Raw genomic sequence first — 24,398 nt, 5'->3', positions numbered from 1 at the left:
AGAATATAAGTCCAAATGTATATGGTGTATGTGTTGTACTTTATGCGTAGAAAGCAAAATACACGGACTGCGATGTTCAAAGTTTTTGTGACCTAGGCATGTATGCATTGAAGCCGTGTCCTTTAGAAAGTTTGCATCATTTTCAAACTCCTTTGCAAGTTTGTAGGCGATATCTTAATTTTCGCGTACGGGAGAATGTTTGCCGCAGATACTACACAGTTTCGCAGACGGACAGAGAGACGAATAGACATGCCTAGGGACGTTCCGAATTTGAAACTAGCCAGAAGTTTATACACCACCTAAGGTTTTTGAAGCTTGCTTCTGTGCGTTATAAAGGTTTGGAAAAAAAGGCTTACTTATGACGCATTATAAAATTGAGTTATTACAGCATAACTCATACAATACACATATTCTCCCAAATATGAAGTCAATAGTTTCATTTTTGCGGCCGGGAGTAGGTTTACAACAGACATTAGACAACGGACAACCGGACACACGAACATACTTACATCGATTTACAGCTTGATGCTGAACAAAAACATATATACTTTGTGAAGCTTCCTTCTGGACTTTGCAATCGTTTTGTCTAAATGAATATACCTCTTCTAACATCTTTTGGTGATAAGTGTAAAAAGATTGTATTGGATGACATGCTTAGTGTATTTGGGCAACATTGTCGCGATGGTCAAAAATTTTAAAGAAGATTTAAAAAACGTGATAGAAATTCTTCACCGACTACGAGCAGCAAGCTTGAGATTGTGCTTGGAAAAGTGAGTGTTCTTTGGAATAGAAGTAAATTATTTAGACAATAAGATGCCAACAAAGGGTGCGCCACTAATGTCTAAAGAAGTAAGAATATCACTTGAAGGGAGGCAATGCCGTTCTATGATGGCTACTTAAGTTGAAGGAATCAGAGGTGTAAATCAACAAGTAAACAGAGAAATTACAAATCTGAAGTTAAGCACGGACTTCGGAACATGAACCATCGGTTTTGCTAGTGATTGTGAATAACCTGCACTGAAAAGTAGGACATCGAACACGGATCGCTACTGACTGAATATTTTGATCAAAGAAATATACTACAACTGGTTCTATCTACGCGAAAAATGTTTGGTACTCTAGTTGCGGTTTCCTGCAAAGAGACAGTAAGAAGTTAGGCTGAACTAAGTTTAAGATACTTTGTTTAGTATGTATAAGATTAAGAAGACAGCAACCGTACATCTGACAAAATATACGTCTGTGAAACCCAAATTTGATGCGTTTAAAAATTTTAAAATTTTGCACATCGTTACGATGATATAAAGTCGGTTTGTGCAGCTGGGGATTAACGGAAAGATTAAAAAAATTCCCAGAAAATCCGCCACGTTAGATTTTTGAGAAAAATATCAGAACGGATTTAGAAATAAAGTATTCAGTCACGCCGAGGTAGGTAAATCGTGATTATCAAAAAAAAAAGTGCTGCGAAAGAACAGAACTTTTATTTTAAAAACAGATTCTAGTAATGTTAAGTGAATGAGTTGTTTTAACTCATAATAATTTTTAGGAATTCGGAACATACTCGCTCATTCTACATTTTATAAATACTACTACTACTAACAACTGCTCAAATATCAGTACTAACATCAATATCAGAAACACAAATAACAACAACAATAGTAGCACCACAAGTAACAATAGTAATAAAACGAATAGCAAACCATTATTTAGGACCTTTGCGTTCTCTACTGCATTAATGGATTTTCTTCCCTTCTTTTTTACCGCTGTGGGCGCAGTTAGGGGGAAAGCATGACCAGCAAAGGGACCTCCCGCACCATAGCTATGCTCAAACCTTTTGACCACATGCATTAGCCCGCCATCTTTGCTTTGTTTATAATCCTTTCAAAGCTTAAATGCTGTACTTAAACAAATTCCACAATTAGTTCGATGTATAAAGAATTTATGCAATAGTACACTGCTGCTGCAAAAGAGACACGAAACCTCAAAATTTGTGGCAATAATGCCCATATTTACAACGCATTTAGTAAAATGGATCTGTTACCATCTTAAATATTCACTAGATCCGAAAGAGAAGATATAATGTCAAAGTCAGAATGCATATAAACTCCTTTTGAATAAACTCCCGCATATATCATATCAGTTAGTTCTCACATTCTTTGAGAGAAGAACACAACATTATTATCTGTTTAGTTGCTCAAGAAATTCCATGCACTAGAAGTTATATTAATGCCTATCAATTTTTGATTGATGGGCTCGCATTAACTTGGGCAGCCAGCTTGTTCGACATAGAAAAACTAAAACGCCGAGTGAATTGTTCTTATAACTCCCGAGTATTATATTTACTGCAAATTTCTTGAAATTTAAAAAATGGATCCGTATTCCAATTAAACTGTGCTAATGGTTTTCCATCACTGTTCGACTGTGTAGAATATACTAGAAGAGTTTGGCAAAAGTATAAGTTATTCTTCACCATAATTGAATGCAACGTTATCATTCAGTTTCGTTGACTGCAAATAAAAATGCATTAGGTAAATTCAAAAAGAGTCAGTTGGAGGAAATAAATATATTATATGCAATGACAATTAAGATCGATTTATATGTAACATAAAGCAAGGAAGGGGGAGCTTCTGCCTTTCGTGCTCACTTCAGGAGTGGAAAAGAGTTCGAGCGGCTCGAGCTCGCTCTGTCATCAGTTGATACTAGTTTCCTTCTTCTTCTATTCAAGACTTAGTTTCTCCGCTCTAGCTGAATATGCAGGAATCACCATGAACATTGTAGACACATCTTGCGATAATGAAAACTTGCCTTCAGTATCGAGTCATCACGGAATTACACGCTAATGAATGGATTTCTCATACAAATACTTCACATAATCTGATACAAGGCATTATGTCCTTTGGTGTGCAGGAGCAACTAAGGTTTTGCTCCTCCTCGTTCTTATTTTTTTATATTCTTTCTGTTGGTTAATTTGTTAGGCATCAGTCGCTTTGCAGAATTATTTTTGGTTAGCTGTAATTCGGAAGACGCCTTGCGGAATGGATATTGTATGACATATACGCCTACTACTTTTTTCTACGTTGGCGATAAAATACTACGATAGGTACTTGCAATTTTGTGCAATCCTTCGCTGCATGAAAATTTTGCGCTGCGTGGTGTTGTACAAACGGTTGTGTACGTTTTTTTTGTTTATCTTGCTTGTACTAGGCCGTTAAGGAAGAGTACTAGAAAAACAGGCTAAGTTTGCTCATAACTAATAAATATAAAAAATTATTTTGTTCATCAAATTACGCATGCGCCTATATAATCCTATTATATAGTGCTTCTTGCTGTTTAAGCGGCAGATTTTTCAGAACGGTGGTATAAAACCTTGGCGGAGGAGACTCTATGAATTCCTCGAAGATTAGTTTTACTGCATTATCTGGATTGAAATTTTTTCCTATCAAGAAGTTGTCCAAATTGCGAAAGGAGTGGTGGTCAGTGGGAGTTAGAGCTGGAGAATATAGAGGATCGTGAAGAAGTTCCAACCCCAATTCCTGTAGTTTCACCACGGTCTTTTACGCAGTGAAGATAAAATTCGATCTGTTGACAAATCTGGGCTGTTTTTCCTTAAGTTTTAGCATCGTTTTGTCTAGTTGGTTACAGTATATTTTTGTGTTATCGATGAGCCTGCTTTCATGAAATCGCAATAAACCACACCTACGCTACACCACTAAACACTCACCATCAGCTCCTTCTGGTGAATACTACGCTTTGGAGTATGTTTGGTGGTGGCTGAATGTTTGCTATTGTCATACAAGTTTCATCTTTGTCAATCTGACACAAATGCGTATGTCCTCCAGTACTTTCGACGTAATTGGTCTTAATTTCCCATCGATGTTATGTTTGAACAATTCTCCAGCATTAACCGACATTTTTACTGGATACTTGCCTTATCTCTAGTTTTCTTGTCCTGATTTCTGCTGGGGGTCATAGTGATATAATCTCGCCAATTTGCTTCAGTTTTGACATACGAATTTTTTTTTTTAATGTTTTAAATCTCGAGCTATTTTTATTGGTACCCGTTCTACTGATTTTATGATTTGCATATATCTTCCTTGCTAAATGCTTTTTCCCCAGTACGGATTGTTCTGGTTATAGGGTTATTTTGGTTACTCTTACTAGCGAGTCCTATATATGATGAACTAGCAGTCTCTGCCGTCTTCCTTTCTCCCTCAGAAACAGGGCAAGTACCTCCAATCCTACGAGGAAAATTTTATATATGGTAGATTAGAAATCTCCACCATTGAAAATATCCTGCTCGATAGCAGCAGTTAAAAACTAAATATAGCAAGTAAGAAAACTAAATTCGGTCGGGTCCGAATCTTTTATACCCATCACCGTTATCCTAAAAAAGACAAAAAAGTAAAAGAACAAAATTTTCATTCTCTATAATGTGGAGTGCGCGTAGCGGACGTTTTGTCTATTTTCAAAATGAAAGTTTTTGTCGTATAAGCATGTGGGCGTTGTAGTGGGGTCCTTTGAAAAGTCTAGGTCAATTCCAAATTTTTTCGCAAATTTGGGGGCGATATCTTCATTTTCGCTCACGGGAGAATGTTTACCATACATACTACAAAGCCGCCCAAATAGATAGGTGGAGAAACGAATACACGGATATATTTAGGCGCCTTCCAAGTTTGAAGGCGCCAAGAACTTATATACTTTATAGGGTTTACAAAGCTTGTTTCTGCGCGTTAGAGAGGTATTGAAAAAACAATTAAATTTTGGCATACTATAATATTGGATGGGTTTGGTCAATTTTTTCCATATTTGTACGCAATAGATAAGGCATCGCATATAGAATATGCGACCAAATTTTTGGGCATTTATTTGCTATAGTTTATGAGTAACGAGCAAAAACCAAGTTTTCATTCCCTTTGGAAAACATAGGTGTTCTCAGTTTACGTAGTACTGTGGGAGTGTCCTACCCCTGTTTTGCCCACTTTCAATACCAACCTGCGTGCATGAACTAGTTTCTCCCAAATTTGAAGTCGATAGTTTAATTTTTGCGGCCAGGGGAATGTTTACAACAGACATTACACAGTCGGATGTGCTTAAATCGATTTAGAATATGATGTTGAATGACGAAAGTTAGCCCGGAGCGTTATTGAATAATCTAATAAAATACCTTTATTAGGTATTTTTATGAGGAAATTTTCTGAGTATTTTATGACGAAACTAGGTGAAATAAAAAACAAAAAATGAACTTTACTAAATTTGAGGCACGTTGATTGACAATTTGAACCCGCTTCCACGACGGTCTTCTTACAACATAAAAGCCCTCAAATTAAAACGAACATATGAAGCTGCGGTCTGGCTCAGGGCTTTCGAACTGATCGGTTCAAAGAGAGTTTATAAAGTTAAAAAGACAAAACTATAGACTTTTCGATTTTCATGAAGTGTATTTGCTATTTTATTCGGGAAATTTCTCCGTTATATACGTAAATGGTCTGAATAATGCAGGCAAGTACAATACAACGATGTAAGCTCAAAAAGGCGTGGAATACTGCGGCTGACTTTATAATTCAGGTACTAGAAATACTTTATAATTTAGGCACCGGAAAGCAGAAGAAATCAGCATAGAAGGCGCGGTCACACGGGACGTCGGGGATCGTTCCATCTGTTAACTCTCGGTGTACAGGCTTAGTGACTCAGATACTTTGTTTCGCAATTTCGCAGCTTCGGCTTACTCGCTCTATAAAAGGATATAAGTTTTGCTTCATTAGTGATAATGGTTCCCTGAGAAAAGGAATACCTATGCCTGAAGGAAGTTCTAGTCCATGCTAAGGAGAATCGACAGTGATGGATTAGTTGTCTCTGCTAAGAATTTCCTTCTGAACAGAATTTATCCTTCTGCAAGTCCTAATTGCCATGCCTCTCACGAAAAAAGTTTGGCTTATTTAGTACTACCCCGCTGATTTCCGACGCCCAATTAAATATAGTTTTTTTTTACTTTTTTGCTGCTGAGGACATTTAGTTTGCGTAGTGAATGCCATCGCATACTTCCGTAAGCTAGTGTTAGTGTGCACACATTTAAGCCTCATAAATAGGTATGTACAATAGGATTAACATTTGCGCGTGTAAATGTGTTTATGTTAGTAGGATAACTTGCGTGCATGAGTACATACATCTCGCTCGATGCAGCAGCGATGGTCAATTAGGCAAAATGTAGAATCATTGTTATATGAACTGTTTTAAGTGTATACGTGCGTCTTAAGCGTTGGGTAGAATTGATGAGCGAATTTTGAGAAATCGGTTTGGCATAAGAGAAAACATGACTGAAGTGTAGTATTTAGCTTGAGTATAGAATGTGATTATAGTTGCTATGCACAGTTTAAGCAAGCAATAAAAATGAGCAGTTAATTTTTAGAAGAATAAATGAACTGATTGGAATGTTGGAGCACGCAACTTAAGCTTAAAATTCGATGAGTAAAAATGCGTGAGATTAGTAAGTGCTTAAAAATCTGTTTTTGAATGTTATGTATATATTATCAGCGTTTGTGCTAATAAATAATTTACGACGGAAGAAAGTTAAAATTTTTGTTTATTTTATCACGGGTATTTAATAGTTGTGAGTTTTAATATTTTTACTTGTTTTTCTCTTAAGTCATTTATAACTGCTATTGTGCAAAGTAGTACGTTAGTAAATTCGTATTTACTATTTATCACCTAAAACTATAATTTGAAAATCGTCGTTTTTACCTTGAATTGCTAAAAAAATTTTTACATTTATATTCCTCATCAGTCGTATGTTGTGAATAATACGTAAGAATTAGCATAATGTATTTCAAATATTTCGCCTCTGTAACACCTAAACATTTTCATTAAGCATGGAAAGAATCTCTTTATTAGAGTAGCCTTTAGTGCATTCTTTAGTAGCGAATTGAGAGATCGCCTCTTTTTTTACTTTGCAAAGAAGTTATCAAAATAAAACAAATGAGAATAAGCAATTAAATGGGGAATGACTTAATTTTATCGCTTCCAATTCCATTAGTAACTTGGCGTTCTACCCTAACCATTTTAAAGGCCTGAACCTTTATCTTTTGTATCATTATCCATTATGAGTTTTCTCTTTTTATACAATGACGCAGATACATGCAGAAGTTGAGTTATGTATAATTGCTCGGAGCTAAAGTTACTTTCTCTTGTAGAGTTCTTCTCATTTGAAGCAAGTTACTTGTAAGTAAAGTAATGTGTAGAAACTTATAGTTTTTTATTGCAGTACCACCTACGACGCTAACACTGTAAGAACGCGCGGAAAGTAATATCATGAAAGAAGCAAAATTATTTTGTTTGGAGTTGTCATAAATAAAATATTAAATTTCTGCGTTAACGCTGGCATCGTGAACGTTGTTTTTAATTGAAAGGTCAAAAATTTATCATTATCTAAAGTAAATACATTCGTATCAGCAATTACGGTTGTTATAAACGTTTATTGCGTTCGCATTTCCAGTATTTAAAACAGAAAAAATAAAGTGCAGCCGAATTCGCGGACTCAATGGCAAAAACAGATTAGGTGGCTACTAAGAAAATTTAGTATAATTCTCGCAAAAACTTTTTCGACTTATCGATGGTTGTAAAGTGACTTACGAAGCGTAATAAAAATGATAAAGCATTCAATATCTTTACTTTCGTCATTTCTATGTAAAATTCTTACACTTGCACTTATTTTGTAATTTTTTATATCAAAAAATATTTAATTTATATATATGTATATTTCTAATTTCAGCTGAGATCGATTTTAAAGATAAATTTTCAGAGCCTCAATACTACGATTCAAAAGGTTCGATACAAGTCTATATAAATTATACATGTATGTGAAAACTTCTTTTTTCGATATGTTTTTTAAAGTTCATAAAAAGGCATAATAGAACACTTTTTCTCACACTAAATACTTGCACTAATATTAATATTCTTATATTAATGCGTTGTACGATCAGTATCATAAAATATAATTTTATTAATATTTCTAATAAAAATAATAGGCTTGAAAATGTGGAAAAACTGATTCTACTGAAAATGATATGTTCAACTGTATGGTCTAAACTTATTGTTCGGAACGAAATATTATTATTCCCCTTACAGTTTCAATTGAATTGAAATTTATTGAAAAAAAATTAACCGTGCCAAAAGTTAAACACTTTGACTTGACTAAGACATGTATTTGGTTCAACTATTATTTCACTTGAACTGATCGGGGTCCAAAACCTCTAATAATTTTTATAAATCGCATTGTAGAAAAATTCTGAAGTTAATACGCAAAATACGATTGAACTAAGAAGACCACAAATTATGTGTAATATATAATTTTTTCACAAAGAGCAATCTTCCATCACTTTTTTAAAATCTTATTTAATTATTAAACAAACCAGAAATATTTTCCTAATAATGTATAGCTACGTGATTTCTTTTCCAAACAGTAAACGAACAACCAAAATTTTACACATCGGCTTGATTTTAAAGATTTTATTGCTTTAGTCCTCCCTCACAATATCATTTTCTCAAACCTTTAAACCTTATTAACAATGAGCAACCATTTCAAAGGATAAATTAACTGGAGTTGTTTAAGGTGTACGATATAATACATATAAGTATATGCAATGATATCATAGCAATATTGTCACCTAATTATCATCAGATGTTATGCTTGGCGATCAAGAAGGACGGTACAATGAGATACGATGATCAGTGATGGACTCCGTAAAAACCAAAACAACATTTGAGCGTCCTTGCTTTTACTCAATGATCCTTGAATCTTTTTTAACTTTAAGAAGTAATAAGTAAGATAAATAAAAACCTATCACATTTTAAAATGATTGGAAATTTACGCTCATTTTTAGTGAGAATTATCTATTCTTCTATACATCGAATTTAGCTACAATATAGATTGAGATGAATTAAACCTTGAAAAGAATTTTACATTTGCAAAAATAAAGGAGGAAAGAAAATGAAACATGTGTAAATTTAATCCAAAATCACCCACAAAAAACCCACGGCCAACGTATAACGTGTTGAGAGTGCACCACTAAACCAATCCATTGAAGCTCGGCAACTGATTATAGCAATATTATTTAGTGTATTGATGGATCGAAATGGCGCATTGAAAAACTATATTTTGTTGTAAGCGTCATGTCAGCAATGCACGCGAGTATAAAGAAAAATAGACTGAACGATTTTATAAAAGGAACATCGTTGATGGATGCAGAGAAACATTAAAATATATATCATTTAATAGAATCGGCCAATGTCACCATTTATTAACTTTATCATAACGGTACTGTGTATGATAAGTCTCCGGTGAAGGTAAATATATAAAAACCCCTAAAAAGCTATTTTGGCATGATGGGAGTAAGACACGTTCTTAAGCGCAAGAAGAAAAATTGTTTCCGCAAAGATTCAATTTATTTAATGTGGCAACGATAAGAAGATGGCCATACATGTTTTATTTATGGATTACTCAATTCCTAATCGGATCAAGGTTTAACAAGACCAAGGAACGAGTACACACCCTTTGACATCTATAAATACAGAAAGCATTCAGATGCGAATGACCCTGCTGTTGAAAATATTTATTTTAATTGAAGATCTCGGCATTGAATAAACACCAAATTAGTTAAATTAAATTTGACAATACATGTATAAGGTTCCGAGTTAAAGAAATAGAATTGTCTAACGGCATCAGGATGATGAGCGTGGGATGAATAGAGAAGGATAATGGAGATAATAGAGTAAAGCGACTACTTTGGAGGATTGACCTGAGGAGAATAACCAAATAACTAAGTATGGCAATTTCTGTAATAACCATCCTCTCCAAGGCCTTTTCTTACCCGATGTACGCAACATAAATCTGCGCATCGATGAAGAAAGTCTTAAGCGCAGTTCAAGTGAATTCAATCTCAGTAATATATCTACTAATGCTTTCGTAAAATGAGGAAGCAACAAAAGGCTTTCAACAAACAGAAAGTCTACCAGGTTTGAGGGAACACTTGAAGATGAGTGCGATAGATTTGCATAAACGCATCGAGGTTTGTGTAGATTGATCTTTTACGAAATGCACGAGTGAAGGTCTTCTGCACGGTTTTTAATAATACAAGACGGAAGCTAGCCTGGATTCGGTGGTTAGCTATGCTTTAACGGTTTTAGGCATTGCATAAACACATATACAATTGCTTTTTTGAGTCGGATAAGCGGAGTAAAAATTAAGACGAATAGATTTAAAGTTGAAAGAATTAAGAAAAGGGTATTAAATTACAAGCAAGATTGAGTCAATTTTACTCTAGAACTGAGATATTTATAAAATCGCTTTGGTTACTTAAGAGAACAACTTTTATCTTAAGTTAGCGCCTGAAATAACATTCGCAGCTGAGAAAATTGGCGTCTGGCAATAGAGTACGTAGTATAATTAAGAGCATACCTACTCTTTGTTGAATTTTTTTTCAGCAATTTCAACCTTGAATTAAACTAGACTAGGTGTGAGATTCCCCCGACGGGCTCAAACCTACGCCCAAATGAAACCATGGGAACATTAAGACATTATGAAGAATGAATGTAAGAAAGAATAAGAACGAATAAGAGTAAGAAAGAATAAGATATTTAGATCAATGAGACCCTAGACTTTTTAATGTTATGAACAACCTTATCAAAAGAAAATTTTGGTTGGTTTAGACAAGTTAGATATAATAGTATATATGCATTAAAAAAAGGATAAGGGTAATCTCCAGGCAAAAGATGATTGGCAAGAAATCACTAGTTGAAAGACAAATCATGTTTGAAAAGATTAGATCCAAGGCACTACTCTTGATATGCGAGATGATAATGCGTGATAAGTCTTAGATTATTATTTTTTTACCAGTATTATCAGTCAAATTTTTAGGAAAGTTTCTGAGTTCACAAAAATGTACGATCGGTTACTACACACGAAGCTGCCAAACTTTCTTTCATTCTGTTATCGTTGAATTCTTTCTTCAGTTTCCTGCACTGTCATAGACTGTCTATGTTTCGATTACGGCTATCAGATTTCAAATTTTTACATTGATTTTATCTTATTATTCTGAGCTGCTTTCATAAAATATTTTGTTTTAAAAATTGAAATCTTGTGTAAATGAAATCAGAATAAAAATTGCTATAACTTAATTACATCGTAATTAACATAGTTTGCAGGCCCTAAACCTTTGAAGCTTGTAATGAATTTATGTATGTTACCAAATAAATATATAGAACTTGCTTTCTATTTCACCTATATTGATTAAAATTTTATGTTATAGACGGAACAATTTAAAAATCTCTAATTTTTTTTTAGTACTTTTCAGAATCTTATCGAATGTATTAGAATTTTCGCTACTTACATGTAGTTTGAAAGTGATTTCAAATGTGGCTATGAAAATCAGTCCTAATCTTAACCCTCCGTCCCATTTTTCGGAAATGGTTTTAAAATAACGTAACGTAGGTAGTTTTCTGTTTTTATTTTATTTTGTTAAGCAGACTGTAAAGCCTTAAAGGCCTATGAGCTAGTTACATAGGTACAACTTATATTCAAAAAGAAACTACAATATAAGTGACTGTACAAATCAGCTAGATGGCTAATAACGTAATTGTCTTGCTCTAAGAACTCCACAATCATCAATTTTTACCAACGACAAAATACGAGTTACGAGCTTAGACGACTCAGTTTTTTTTCAAATGTATTCAAGGGGCCATCGGAGAATTTCAGACCCAGAGGTAACGCACCCCAATATCTAACAACACGAACAATAAACGAACTTTCGACAGATGAGTTAGAGAAACATGATCCTGCTATGAAAGGATTTCTATCCAATCCAGAGCACTGCAGGCGGTCCCCAAAAGCTTAGGAATCAAGATTGCATGATTTTGCAGAAGTAGATAAGCAGCATGAATTTAGGATAAGCAGGAAAAGAGGATTTCACGGAAGCATGAAAGAAGGAGGAGATGTGGTCTCTGAGTTCAACAAAGACTCGAAGACAATGCATTGAATCTACAAGATGAATGGCACACCCCATTTTTATATTGCGATTAGATGAGCCAGCACCGAGAGAATTGAAGAACAAGGCCTTACTCTTGCTGGAGTTAATACAAAGCACGTTATCAATAATTCGGAAGTTATCGTTTGCTAAAGATTTGTTAATATTGTCCTCAAACGAATGCAAATTATTTGCCTTATCACTATAGAGCAGAAAGGTGTCATCCGTATACCCAAAAAACCGCAGTCGTCATCAATCAAGATCAATTAGGAAAAGATTAAACAATAGGGACTCCAAAATAGGACTTTGCGATACACCAGACACAATCTCGGCGAGAGAAGAGTTAGAGTAATTCAATGAAACAAACTGTTTACGACCTAAAATTATACCACCGCCAAAGGTTACAAGATCTTCGCGATTCTGTGAAATGGATTTATTAGATGAAGAGCAATAAGACCACAGCTTATACCAGAATTGATATTGCCTTTAATGAACTCGGTGAGAGAAATTAGAAGTTTCGAGATGCAACGTCCCGACCGAAAGCCTAACACAGCATCATGCATGACATTACTATTATTTCATGGTAAGCTCCGTAAGTTGGGAGAGGCCATGTAGGATGCTAATCGGTTGAAGGTTGTTAAATTCAAAAGTAGACCTCTTTTTAGGGGTGGGTCTTATTCGAGCTATTTTCCACTCCTTGTGAAATTTGGAGATCACAACTACTCTGTTCATGGCGCGTAATAGATGATTAGATATATAGGGTAAGATTAAGTTATCAAGTTGAACAGATACTAAGTCAAACCCAACCGAGGTAGATGGAATTTTTCGAAACGCACTGTAAAGAATGCTGTCGTCCACGTTCTGGGATGAAGAAAATAAATCTCTATCCTTATAATCATTGAAAAATGGTGCCAAGTCGCGGAAATTTAGTTGATTTTCCACGAAAAACCCATTAAAAGCGTTTACCCACATATTATTAGGGTTTCATCACTGCCTCCCCTAATACCTTACGTTATTACAATAAAGGGGTGAGCCGATAGCCTGCGTTACTAGTGCTCAACGTCTTTTTTTTAGTCTAAGAGTTTATTTTATTAGTCTAAAATTATAATAATAATAATAATAATAATACAATAAAGGGGTACATAGCAAACAAATCACTATGCCTTCTTTCGAAGACGGATATACCTCCTTTGAACAAGTAGACAATCCCAACCAACGATTTATTATTCTAAAGACTCAGATCAACACAAAAGGGTTCTTAAATCCTCTCCGCCATGACTCGAAAAACTTCCGTAAAGTGCAGTTTAGACGAGATGTATAGAGTAACTCCCTGACCTTTAGACGCAGGTCGGTCACTTTTAGCTACATTGTAGCCTAGGAGACTTAAAGTGGCGTCAGAAAAATATCAAATATATTACTCTCGAGAAGATTACTAATCTTATCCAGTTTCGCACAAGTTAGAAGAATTAATGCTCTGACAGTTCAGATGTTCAACATAAATATTAAGATCATCACACTTGAACTAGCTTCGAGAGAGTTCGTTGCTTGCAATTGTTCCAAGATTCAGGCCTAGCATCTCTGAAAGATGAGATATAACAGAGCAAGAGGGATATTACAAAAGCGCAGTGTAACAAATTAACTTAAGTAAGTTTATGACCACAGCACCGTCATTGGTTGATGTAATATATCAAGTAGGCGACCTTTTTTTAATAAAGTTTAATTACGGTTAATCAAAAAATTTTGTCAAAAAAAAAGAATAATGAAAAAACATAAGCATTCAATTCGTAACTATCTGACAAAATAAACAAAAAAAAAAATCGAAAAGAACAACTTCTTTGAAAATGGAAAATAAATTGAAAAATTTTGAAGTAAAATAAAAAAATTACCAATATTCAGAGAAAAAAAGTAAAAAAACACATTAAACCATTGAAGAGCTTGATTACTGTTAAATCCAAGTGCCATATCTGTGATCAGCGTATTTAAAAAAAGGAAAACGGAAACTTATCGGAGAAAATCGGCACGTATCAAAAAAGTCCGTGCTCTGAACATATCTATATGTTTATATATACATATATATGTGTTTTTATATACTAGTGGTGTGTTGTTCTTGTCACAAATCAGTTAATTTTTTCATAAATATTTCGACACCATGGAGGCATAAAGCAAAGAGCATCATCATATGGTGAACTCTTTATCGATAATAAGATTTGTGGCCTTGTATGCCTCAACTCAAAAATACCAGTATATAAACGAGCACTTCCATCCCCATCTCAATGCAGCATGTTCGTAAGTTTGTGCATGACTTCACATCTTATTCCTATCTTGAGTGCGCAGGCACAATTTTTTCAAATTTTGATTGGATTCTTTGGAGCGAATTTGAAAGAACGACATACAAAAATTGACTAAATAATTTTATTGAGTTATCTTGAAGTTGTTGAGGTAGGAATGCCTCCAGCAAGGCGTTTGAACAATTCTAGCTGCTAAAGGAGAGCGTTGAATTACCAATTAACGTTGCATACTCCTCTTGCGAAATCTCGGCGCAATCCGTATCATAACGTCTGCCCCATTGGGCATAGGTAATTGTGCTTTTTTAAACACCTTTTTGTACACACAGAGAACATACTGCCAATTATGGTTCTGCAGATCAGCACGGCACAAGCAAGCAAAAAAAAAGAAAAATTTTTTACGCAATTATCAAACTGGAAAAAGAAAAAGGCTAAAACTTTTACACCGCGATAAGTTAAATTTCTCAGAAATTAATTTTATAAGACGACAGTGCACAACTGGAGGAATACACTTTCTTAAAAAAATTTATGCAGCTGAACCAAAATCTTCCTATACGCGCATGATAGAGTTGCCAAACCATAGAAAAAGATTGTATATGTAAGTTTACATAGCATACTTATATTATAATAAGATTACAGCGTTTATATAGAAGTTTTATATAGGTGTTGTCATTCATATTATACTAACAAACCGCCCTTTAACGCTTCTCAATATTTTATAAAATAAATGTACTTATGATAGATTAATAGGATATCTTTGGATAGATTAGGATATATTCTATTACGTTACTTCTGTTCTATAACATTATTATTTAAACCCACTCATTTTACAAATTTCATATGTTTATTTTTGGATAGATTAATAAAATATCTCTTATCGCGTTACTAATTTTGCCAATTTACTTCAATTCTGTAACATATTTATTTAATGTTTCTGTAACAAAATTGTGTCTTATATCAATGCGCTTATGAACTCCATAATGTGGAGTTGGATTATAATTATCAGATAAAATGGTTTCGCTGCAATGTACTTCACCTCCGTGTTACTCACTGCTTCTATGTCATCAAAACCGTACTTTCGAGTACAACCTTTAACTACGAGCTGAGTTTCATATGTGTCTATTTTACCCTTCTTATCCTCCATGTAGACTTAACTACATTTTTTCTTCTCGGAAGTTTAACTAAAGTCCACTTACCGTATTTTCAAGTCATTCGTATTCTTTCATAGCTTCCAGCCATTTAGTTGATGGCTCATGTTTCCCACAGTGCGTGGCGTATAATTCATGCGATCAGTTTCTACAGCGTTGACGGTGGTACACACTTTTCTAAAACGACCTGGTTTTCCAGTACGTGAAATTCTTCGCCTTGCTTGACCTATATTTCGAGATACTTCTTTGACTTCCGCACTTTCCTAATCATCATCTTCACTATCACATATTTCTGTATTTATGTTAGAGCCGCAACAACTGCTGCTTGTCCATTATTAGTATTTGCATCTTCATTATTTCCATTGTTGTATTCAAAAGTAAAAATGTTATGAATGTGTTCGTTCTTGATATTGTTTTCCTCACTTAGTTGAATCGTTTTCCAAAAAATTTAACGTTCCGCGTAACTACAATTCACTTTGTATTGTTGAGTAGGCGCCGAATCTATATATACGGTTAGGCTTTCGGTAGAATTTTCTCTTTATTTATCATAATAGCTACCATAAGTTCGGAAATACTTTACATTTGAGCACTTTCCGGTCCATACTTCATGAGGGCACCGACCACGTTTGTAAATTGTTGTATATACAGCTTCAGCTCGTAACTTTGGTAACATTTTACTCCCCTCTAACATGCAACAAGTCATTTCAGCTGTGGTTCTATACCACTCTGCTGAGGTGTATAGATAACGGTTAAAACATGGTTTACGCCATTTCTCTTCATTTCATCGTTGTGTTTGTTGGCATATTCTTTGCTAATATCACTATGCAAAGTGTTTATACGTTTTCCAGTATGTCTGTCATTCAGGCATTTCTCTGTATTGCGTGAATAGATCGAATGCTTCTGATTTATGCTTCAACAGTAGTACCTTCAAAAATCGTCTACGAATCTTATGAAATATTACGACACGACTACACACGACTTTTTCTCCATTGGGCCACAAATATCTGTCTGAACGACTTCTCACGCAGGGTTTGATTTTGCACCTGCATTAATTTTAAAGGCTTGTTTTCAATTTAGCTTTCATAATGGTCTTTTCCATTGACCTCTAAATGTACAAAACAAATTTTGGTTAAAATTGAAGATTGGAATATTCTTTTTTCTTTACGGTGCTCCTTCATTATTTTCTTATTTTTAGTTTTCTGTTTTTCTTGAATTGTTGTTGTTTTGCAAATATTTTCCTTCTTGGTTTACTTTGTGTTTACTGCTTACTATTTCTATCACTGCTCTCTCTCTGTTACAATGTTTTAATAGTGAAAATTTAGGGTGCTATTTCAGCCATTCTCAACACTTTGATAAACTTTTCTCGCTCTTTTTTCTATTCAAAAAATTCTATTCTGCCTTCCTTTAACATGAATGTTTATATACACCATGTCATGCCAAAACTGGTCGTGAATCTGATCGCAAGTGTGCTAATTCTAAATTAATTATGCTGAGTGTGGTGACGTAGTGGATTATTTTTTCGTCAAAATAGCGTTGATATAGATATTAAATAAAAGAAATGACTTAGAGAACAAGGTGCGTCATGCTAACGCGGTCCATATGGGTTTCGACTATAGGAACTTAGGGAGTAGAATAGGCCAAACTAAGTATACCAATTCTAAACTAAGTCCCTTTCACTTTTTTATGACCATAAATAAAAGCGTGGGCGTTCAAGATTTTAATGGCGGTGGGTACGCGAGATTCGGCCTCAGCTGAATTCAACTTTCTTACTTGTTACTTGGTAGCTTTGTAAGCGATACTGCCACGTCAAACATACTGCCTTGTAGCTGAGCTGTAGACGCAGTCTTGGATCTAGCGCAGGAATTATGTTAGTTTTCTTCCGATATAGATTTGGTTTTCGGAAATCAATTATTTATCATTATCTGCTTTTTATGGACACAAAAAATGTTTTTGTAAATCGGTAAGGAACTCATGGCATTGTTAGAAAAAATTAAAAAAAATTAAAACAATGTTCGATGAGTATCGCTGTCTAGAGCATGTCCTCATACTTGTAAAAGAGTAGCTTGTAGTGTAGCAAGTGGTAGTTCATCTCCGGCTCCGTGTAAAGCCCTCACATCTGTCCAAATTGCCCACAACCCTTCCTTCATGTCAATGAAAGCCGCTTGGCCAAAGGCATTGGGCGCTTTATCCCTGCCTTCTGAAAATATTAACACCTCTTCCATCGTAAATTTAGCTGATAACAGTAAAAAGCCCAGCAGCCCTGCTTATGTTAATTACGCTAGTACGGCACAGGGATCTCGTCTTAGTCATCATGTTAGTCTAAATCTAAAAAATATAAATAAAAGTAATATATTCTCCTCGCCTTTAGCTATTCTAGCGCATCCTCTCTGCACGAAGCAGGACAAGTTGCCCAAGAAAGTATAGTCTCTTATTTTCCCAATTCGACGTTCTCTACCCGTGATTCCTAATGTTCAGAATACGAATGATGTCTCCGTGCCAGCAATACCAATCGGGACGCAATATTCGTGTCAGGACTGGAAAATTTACCCTGCTGTAAAAGTCCTATCTGTCAATTTAAATTGTATTAACATTTAATAACCATGTCAACCTAAAGTTGTCTCGACTTTCAATATTTCAACATCGACCGAAAACTTGAAAACTGTGTTAAATAACTCATTGTGACTCAGTAAGTCGCCTACCTGCAAAATACTGGTCTGGTAACTTTAACAAAGTCTTTTCTGCATTCGTCGAAGATTTTTCGATGTTTTCAGAAAAGATCGATTAGATCGGACTAGTGGCGAGATCTTAATTGCCATGCCAGTTGTGTCTTCTACTTATTGGAAGTTTCTATTTTTCTCGACGTCTAATTTATTACCCTCCTGTGTAAAAATTGATAGTAAGCTGTTGTACCTAACTTGCTCCTAAATTCCTCCAAACGCGTATATTTCTACTTTTAAGAAACATGCGGGCCTTATTTATGACGTGGCAAAAACGCCAAAACTTGCTGATATGGTCATAGTATAGGAATACTTTAATTTACCGGAAATCTGTTGGTGTTACAGCGATAACTAAAATTGTATGGTCCCCACTTCAACTTCGGATAGCGTTACAAATATTTGCAATAAATTATTTGATCGCGATTATTACGATTATACTTCTAATTATATTGGCAGACTGTTTGATTTTTGCTTCGTTAATTTGCCGGAGATAGTTATAAGTAGCTGCCCACCTTTCAGTTTATCTGAGGATCAGTTTCATTCAGAAATTTGTTTATCTTTTTATTACAAACAGGATGGCCATAACAAATCAAATATGACTTGCTCATATATACAATCAAATCTGACTTGTTCATATATCTCATGATTTGAAGGCGTTCTGCTGTGGCCCGTGACGTCAGGTGTTTGTCAAGGCAACCATTTTATTCATTCTGTGCATTAATAATCTCCCTTTGATAATTAAATCATTCTATCTAATGGACGCTAACGAAAGTAAATTACTTTTTCCTTTTCATGGGAATCACGCTCGTTTCATGTTCAACTAGCTTAGATAACGTTTACATAGATCTCATTAAATTTTATAATTTTAAAGCTTTCATTCGCAAGGAGGACTTCATTCGTTACTGATCATTTTATCAATTCACAAAAATTGGAAAACGTGGATTCGCTCATTGTTTAAGCGTTTGGTTCGACCAAAGACTAGGTTTCAATTTGCATATTGAGCTCTTGTTGAAGAGCTTGACAACACTTACGATACAAAGAGGTTATACATAACCTTAGTAAAACCAATATCCGAGTGTCTCTATTGTGTGGTCGCCTTCCTACAAAAGCTAGTGAGATTCAGTGAAATCGGTTTAAAATAAATTCGTGCTCGTTGTCCTTAGGTATTTGGATTGGAACATGCTTGTCCCCTTATGAAAATCGATTCCTTTTGTTACCGTCAATTTTTTGTACCGTCACAGATGTAGAAATTTTTCGGATGGACCCAAGAAGTTTAAAATTGTAATGAGAATCCAAATTTGTTTGCATTATTTAAAGCTCTTTTCTGATTCAAGATTCCAGTCGATTGTTCGAAAGTGCCTTTTTCGTAGAATTTGGGCGGCGTTAGCAATGTATTTTCTAACGAAGTTTAATATTCGAAGTAATATCAGTAATCTCACTATACAATGGATTTTTGCACATGCATCCCAAGCATGTGTAACAAGCATTGGAACAACTAAAGAAAAAATCGGATCTGTCAGTCGAATCGTATCGAAATATGAATTTGGAGAGAAAGAATTGAAATTTCTTGGCCATAAGTTTCTAAACACGACATGTAACAGTTACTGCCGTAATGAAAGAGAATATCATTCCGGAAGCAAACAACAAATCCTACAATGGGGAAGATGAAACCCACGTAGGTTGGGCTTACGTTTCTCAACTCGAACAGCGTGACTAGAAATTCGAATATTCCAATAGATGTGTTGACTGCAGTTTTTTTAATAGTCTTTTGCTTTATCGGGCAGTTATAATGCGCTTAGTTTATATGAATTTTGAAAAATATTACTATTGTGCAATATTATTATTGGGTAAGGGTTCGCCACTTTCATTCAGGCGTGGAATAGCATAGTGGCCAACTTTAGTGTGAGAATCTTTGATAATCACTACAGGCTCTTTAAGACATTTTTGAAGTAACTCAGAGGTTAGTTAGGTAGTTAATGGTTATGCTGACACCATAACGTGTCAGAAACTGCACAGTCAAAAGAACTGCTTTTATGTCAACTATGACAAAGTTCCAAGCGCATATTCAGCATAAGCAAAAATTGAGTGCTAACTGTTTAGTGTCTGGCTAAAGGGCTAGCAATGTAGTGTCCGTGCACCTTAATATCCCCAGTAATCATTTCCTGCTGGCAAAAGCCATAAATTTACGCGTTTAAAAACATCGTCAATCTTCTTCTAAACTAAATTGAAGAAATCATCAACGCAGACAATAAATGCTGTCAAAAAGATGGAAAGAGATAGAGGTAGACGTGACATTGACATAAAATGGTTCCTATTTGATCTGGAAAATTGTAATCGCTGTATTAGGCCAGCCGGCACTACAGGAGAATGGATTTTTCTGAAAGTTTGTTAGTAATGATGCTCTTTTTAAATGAAGAGAGACAAGAACACAGGGCTATCCCTAATTAATTTGCTCGTTAATTATGTGCTGCATTATTTTATAAAGACACGGTAGGATGTGAAATGGGATCGTTATTTTGTGAGGCCTGATTAGGAATGTCTCTTGTTTAAGCTACAAGGATCAAACTCACAAGTTTGATGGATATTCTGTCAATGCTACCTAAAATAGGGGTTACTTTGCGAATGGTAGTGCAGAATATGCTTTTATCCATATTTTGGGATGATAAGGAAAATTCTCTATGCCTAAAGTTATTAAAACTTACGTTCAATCGCGGGTATTAAATTGATTTAGAATGAAGAACCCATTGATATCGTCTACATCCACCTCATCGCTGCCACCTGCCAATCTACTTTAATTACGGAGAATATTCCTCGTTTGATTAGAGGTGCCACGTTGAAAAAAATCAGTGTAGGCTACATTCCTTTCTTTTCTCATCAAGCACTTCGTTCGTACGGAGCTTATGAGAAAGTAATCGCTAAGCGCAGCGTAAATTGTTGCTGAACATTAAAACGGGTCGGCAAGCAAGTATGTCAGTTTAGAGACCATTCTGTAAACACATGGTTTCTATATTAAAAAATTTATCTGATTGAAATAGATTGTAATTAAAATGTCCTGTTGTTATAAATTTGTGGCAATAGGCGTAAGTTATCGCCTTTAGGCAAGCAGACCACATCAAGAAAGTATTTGTTATTATGGAGGCTCAGTTCAACTACGAGAAACTCACAGATCTCTTTTTCCATGACGAAAAAGACCACACTTTAACGAAGTTTAGCGGAAATATATAAGCTCCACCAATTCCGGATAATGATTGATCATTTATAAATATATACAATATTTTTTTATTTACTATCTACATATTTTGTAATAAATTTACAAAGTATGGACTTCAGGCTGCTGGATAACTTAGGTCACACGCTCGCATGTATTGAAAACTCTACCGCAGTTAGATATGAATTCGCGACCATTAAGTCGTGATTTTTACCTACTCGTCTACTCATGCGGATTGTATATATTTGTATTTTCTTCTACCCAAGTTTCACTTACCGCATAAATGTTAAATGTATTAGCTATAAACGATAAGAAGATTCCAAAGGTGATCATCCCTCGCAGATGTGCAAGAATCACTAACACTCTGGCAGTTAAGTCGTGCAATATTAAAATTAACGCCATCACACACCACGTCGCTTCGGAAAAATTAGTTGTTGACAGTTGGCGCAAGACTCAAATCTAGCGGGGATATGTGAGTGGCAATAACGCAAGATGACTATTACACAAACTCAAAGAAAGAAAATGAGCAATATGATAAAAAGATTATTTCAAATATGTGACTAAATTAATTTGACTTGCATAAACTTATGGATACTGTAGTTCCTTATATATTTCAAAGTTCTTAACTACAATAAATTTAAAAAAAGCTGAAATGTTAATAGGAATATCGAAAAAGGAGTAGATAATTAATTAGACTTCGTTATACCAATTCACAAAGGGTTAATGATCATACGTTACATGAGCACCCTCATTTGACTGCCAGACTTACGCTAGGCAGATCGTGGTTCTAAATTTTAGTTTAACGATTTTTCCATTTCTCCTTATCTTTTTGAATCGGGAGCTAATTTTCTCGCAAAGCGACGTTAAATTTTCATTGGTATAGATTTGAGAATACAGGCCATCGCCTACGATATGCGATAAGAACTACTCCACGCGTGGGAAGATACTGTTTCCAAAACGCATTCTTTCCATTAATTCCAACAAATGGTTCCTCTCCACTAAGTCACCCTCCGTTATTTTCATGGCAGTTTCCATATCATTGATACATGAGTTAAGTTGTGTCTCAAGTTTGCTTTCTACGTTTTTAATTTTTGCGTGTCGCAGAACTCGCGATAACCTGGTTGAAGTTGCTAAGTTAAAATAGTTTCATGCGATTCCTTTGTGCATTTCGAGCAGCTATAAAAGAATTTGGTATTTACTACATTGGTTGCAGGAGGTAGATGACTGCGCCTTTTTCAGTGCTCTCTTGCATCAGCAGAAAGAGGTGATTGGTATAGCTAGAGTAATACTCAAATATAACCAAATTAGGCATCACAAAAACAGTCAGATAGAAAAGAACCAAATAGATAGAAGGAGCAATGTAAAATGCCGATCTTCTACATCGCGATAAAGGTAATCTTCAAAAATCTCCAAAAGTTGAATATACCGAGTGCAAAATTAGATTAAAAACTGGAAAAGTATACTTTCTTGAAAAATGCATTGCAGTTGTGCAGAATATTTCCGCTTGCACATGGTAGAGTTTCAAAGTATTTCCATAAAACGTTTTCAAATAACATCTGACGATGACAAATCTTTTGGTTACTGTTGATTCTACTATTAATTCTAGTACGACTATGACTCAATAATTAATTAATAAACCTCAAGGACTACGCTTGATAATAATTCAATCCGGTTTTGAGTAACTTTGTTAAGAGAAGTTTTTAGTGCTAGAGTCAAGTCCCTACCCTGTAATATGAGAATCAGGAGATGATTTATCTAGAATAAGTCCTTCTTTTTAGAAGCTGAAACGGTACATCTCCATATGTTTACAGTACAGCACCTGCCAAGTTTCGTTCATATCTTTGAGGATTAGACTTGGTTTTTTATTTGACTATTCCAACGCTTCACTGGTTGTTTTTTTTCCGATTCGAGAAATCTTAAAATAAGCTCTTCTTTTAATTTTTCGTAATAACCAATTACCGGTTTCTTAGGTGCATCTGCACTGTAATGTCATGTTTCAGGTTCTAATAATTTTATTACTATATAACTATATATAACTTCATATGTCAAAAAAATGTTATGAACGTGTAACATAGAATCGTTTATTAAAAATTACGATAAATGAATGTGGCTGATTGCTTTAACCGGCTATGGAAAAATTTCAACTCTTCGAAATGTATTATGTTGCGTACAATCATTACTCGCTTTTCTAGATCTTTTCGAATTTGAATTGTTTTGGGGATTGTTGTGTTCAGAAGATCTCTTCAGCGGCATTGTTTTGTTTTCCCATTTTGGGTTGTTATAATTAGGTTGAAATAAATTCGTGCCTAAATGTTGTGGTTCCCGGAAATAAAAATTTTCCTAAATTAAATAGTGTTTAATCTTCATTAATTTGCTTTTAAACTCGGGATCACCAATTATTAGAAATAGGTGCAACTATAATATCGTTTTAACGCTTACTTACGCAAAATATATCATGTTTTGTGGGAACCCCGAAAAAGTATACTTAACTCTTTACTATTGCACGGAAATATATCGAAGAAGCAAAATCGATATAATTCACATATATTAACCGTAGAAATAGCTTCTGCAAAATGAAATTGGTTGCTTCATAAACCGCACAAGTAGCATTCGTTTTTTTTGAAGTTTCGCATATACATAGCCTGGATATTGATGCTTGTACGCGATAAGTTTCAGTTGTTTAGAAGCTACCGTTGACTGTGTATCAAAACGTAAATATTTGTATGTCGTTTGGGGAACTGTTTTTCTTGTTTTTGACTGTATTAAGCTCGAAAAAAATACAGCTGAAACTACAAAAATGATTAAATAGTGTAGTGAAAATTCGGAAAGATATTAAGAAGTTCGAAAATAGTTACAGGGAAACCCTGGGAAAAAAATTTGGTTTCAAAAAGCATGAAGACCCGCATATGTCCGCCCGTCTTTAACAAAAGCAACCCAGAGAATGATCTTTAACTTTCTTTTAACTTAGGCTGAATCCCAATGCGATTTATGCTTCCTCGTGACTAATATTTGTTCAGATTAGCGCAGTC

At 34.8% G+C, this 24,398-nt stretch overlaps 1 protein-coding gene across 13 annotated transcripts in view; it reads left to right on the top strand.

Annotated features, from left to right (window-relative positions):
- Positions 1–24,398, top strand: part of LOC119643796 (zwei Ig domain protein zig-8) — an 84,940-nt gene that overhangs the window by 43,965 nt on the left and 16,577 nt on the right. For 11 of the 13 annotated variants that reach the window (XM_038043288.1, XM_038043295.1, XM_038043292.1 and 8 more), the window contains one exon: positions 7,763–7,846. The exons of 1 other annotated variant lie outside the window; for it this stretch is intronic. In XM_038043288.1, the coding sequence (XP_037899216.1) occupies positions 7,763–7,846 (84 nt within the window). The remainder of the gene's footprint in view (positions 1–7,762; positions 7,847–24,398) is intronic. One more of the 13 variants, XM_038043298.1, reaches the window with a different exon arrangement.

Source organism: Glossina fuscipes, unplaced genomic scaffold (genome assembly GCF_014805625.2).
Source record: "Glossina fuscipes isolate IAEA_lab_2018 unplaced genomic scaffold, Yale_Gfus_2 61646, whole genome shotgun sequence".
Classification (NCBI taxonomy): Eukaryota; Metazoa; Arthropoda; class Insecta; order Diptera; family Glossinidae; genus Glossina; species Glossina fuscipes.
The sequence above is the reverse complement of the archived record's forward strand: the minus strand, read 5'-3'. Positions and strand labels throughout refer to the sequence as shown.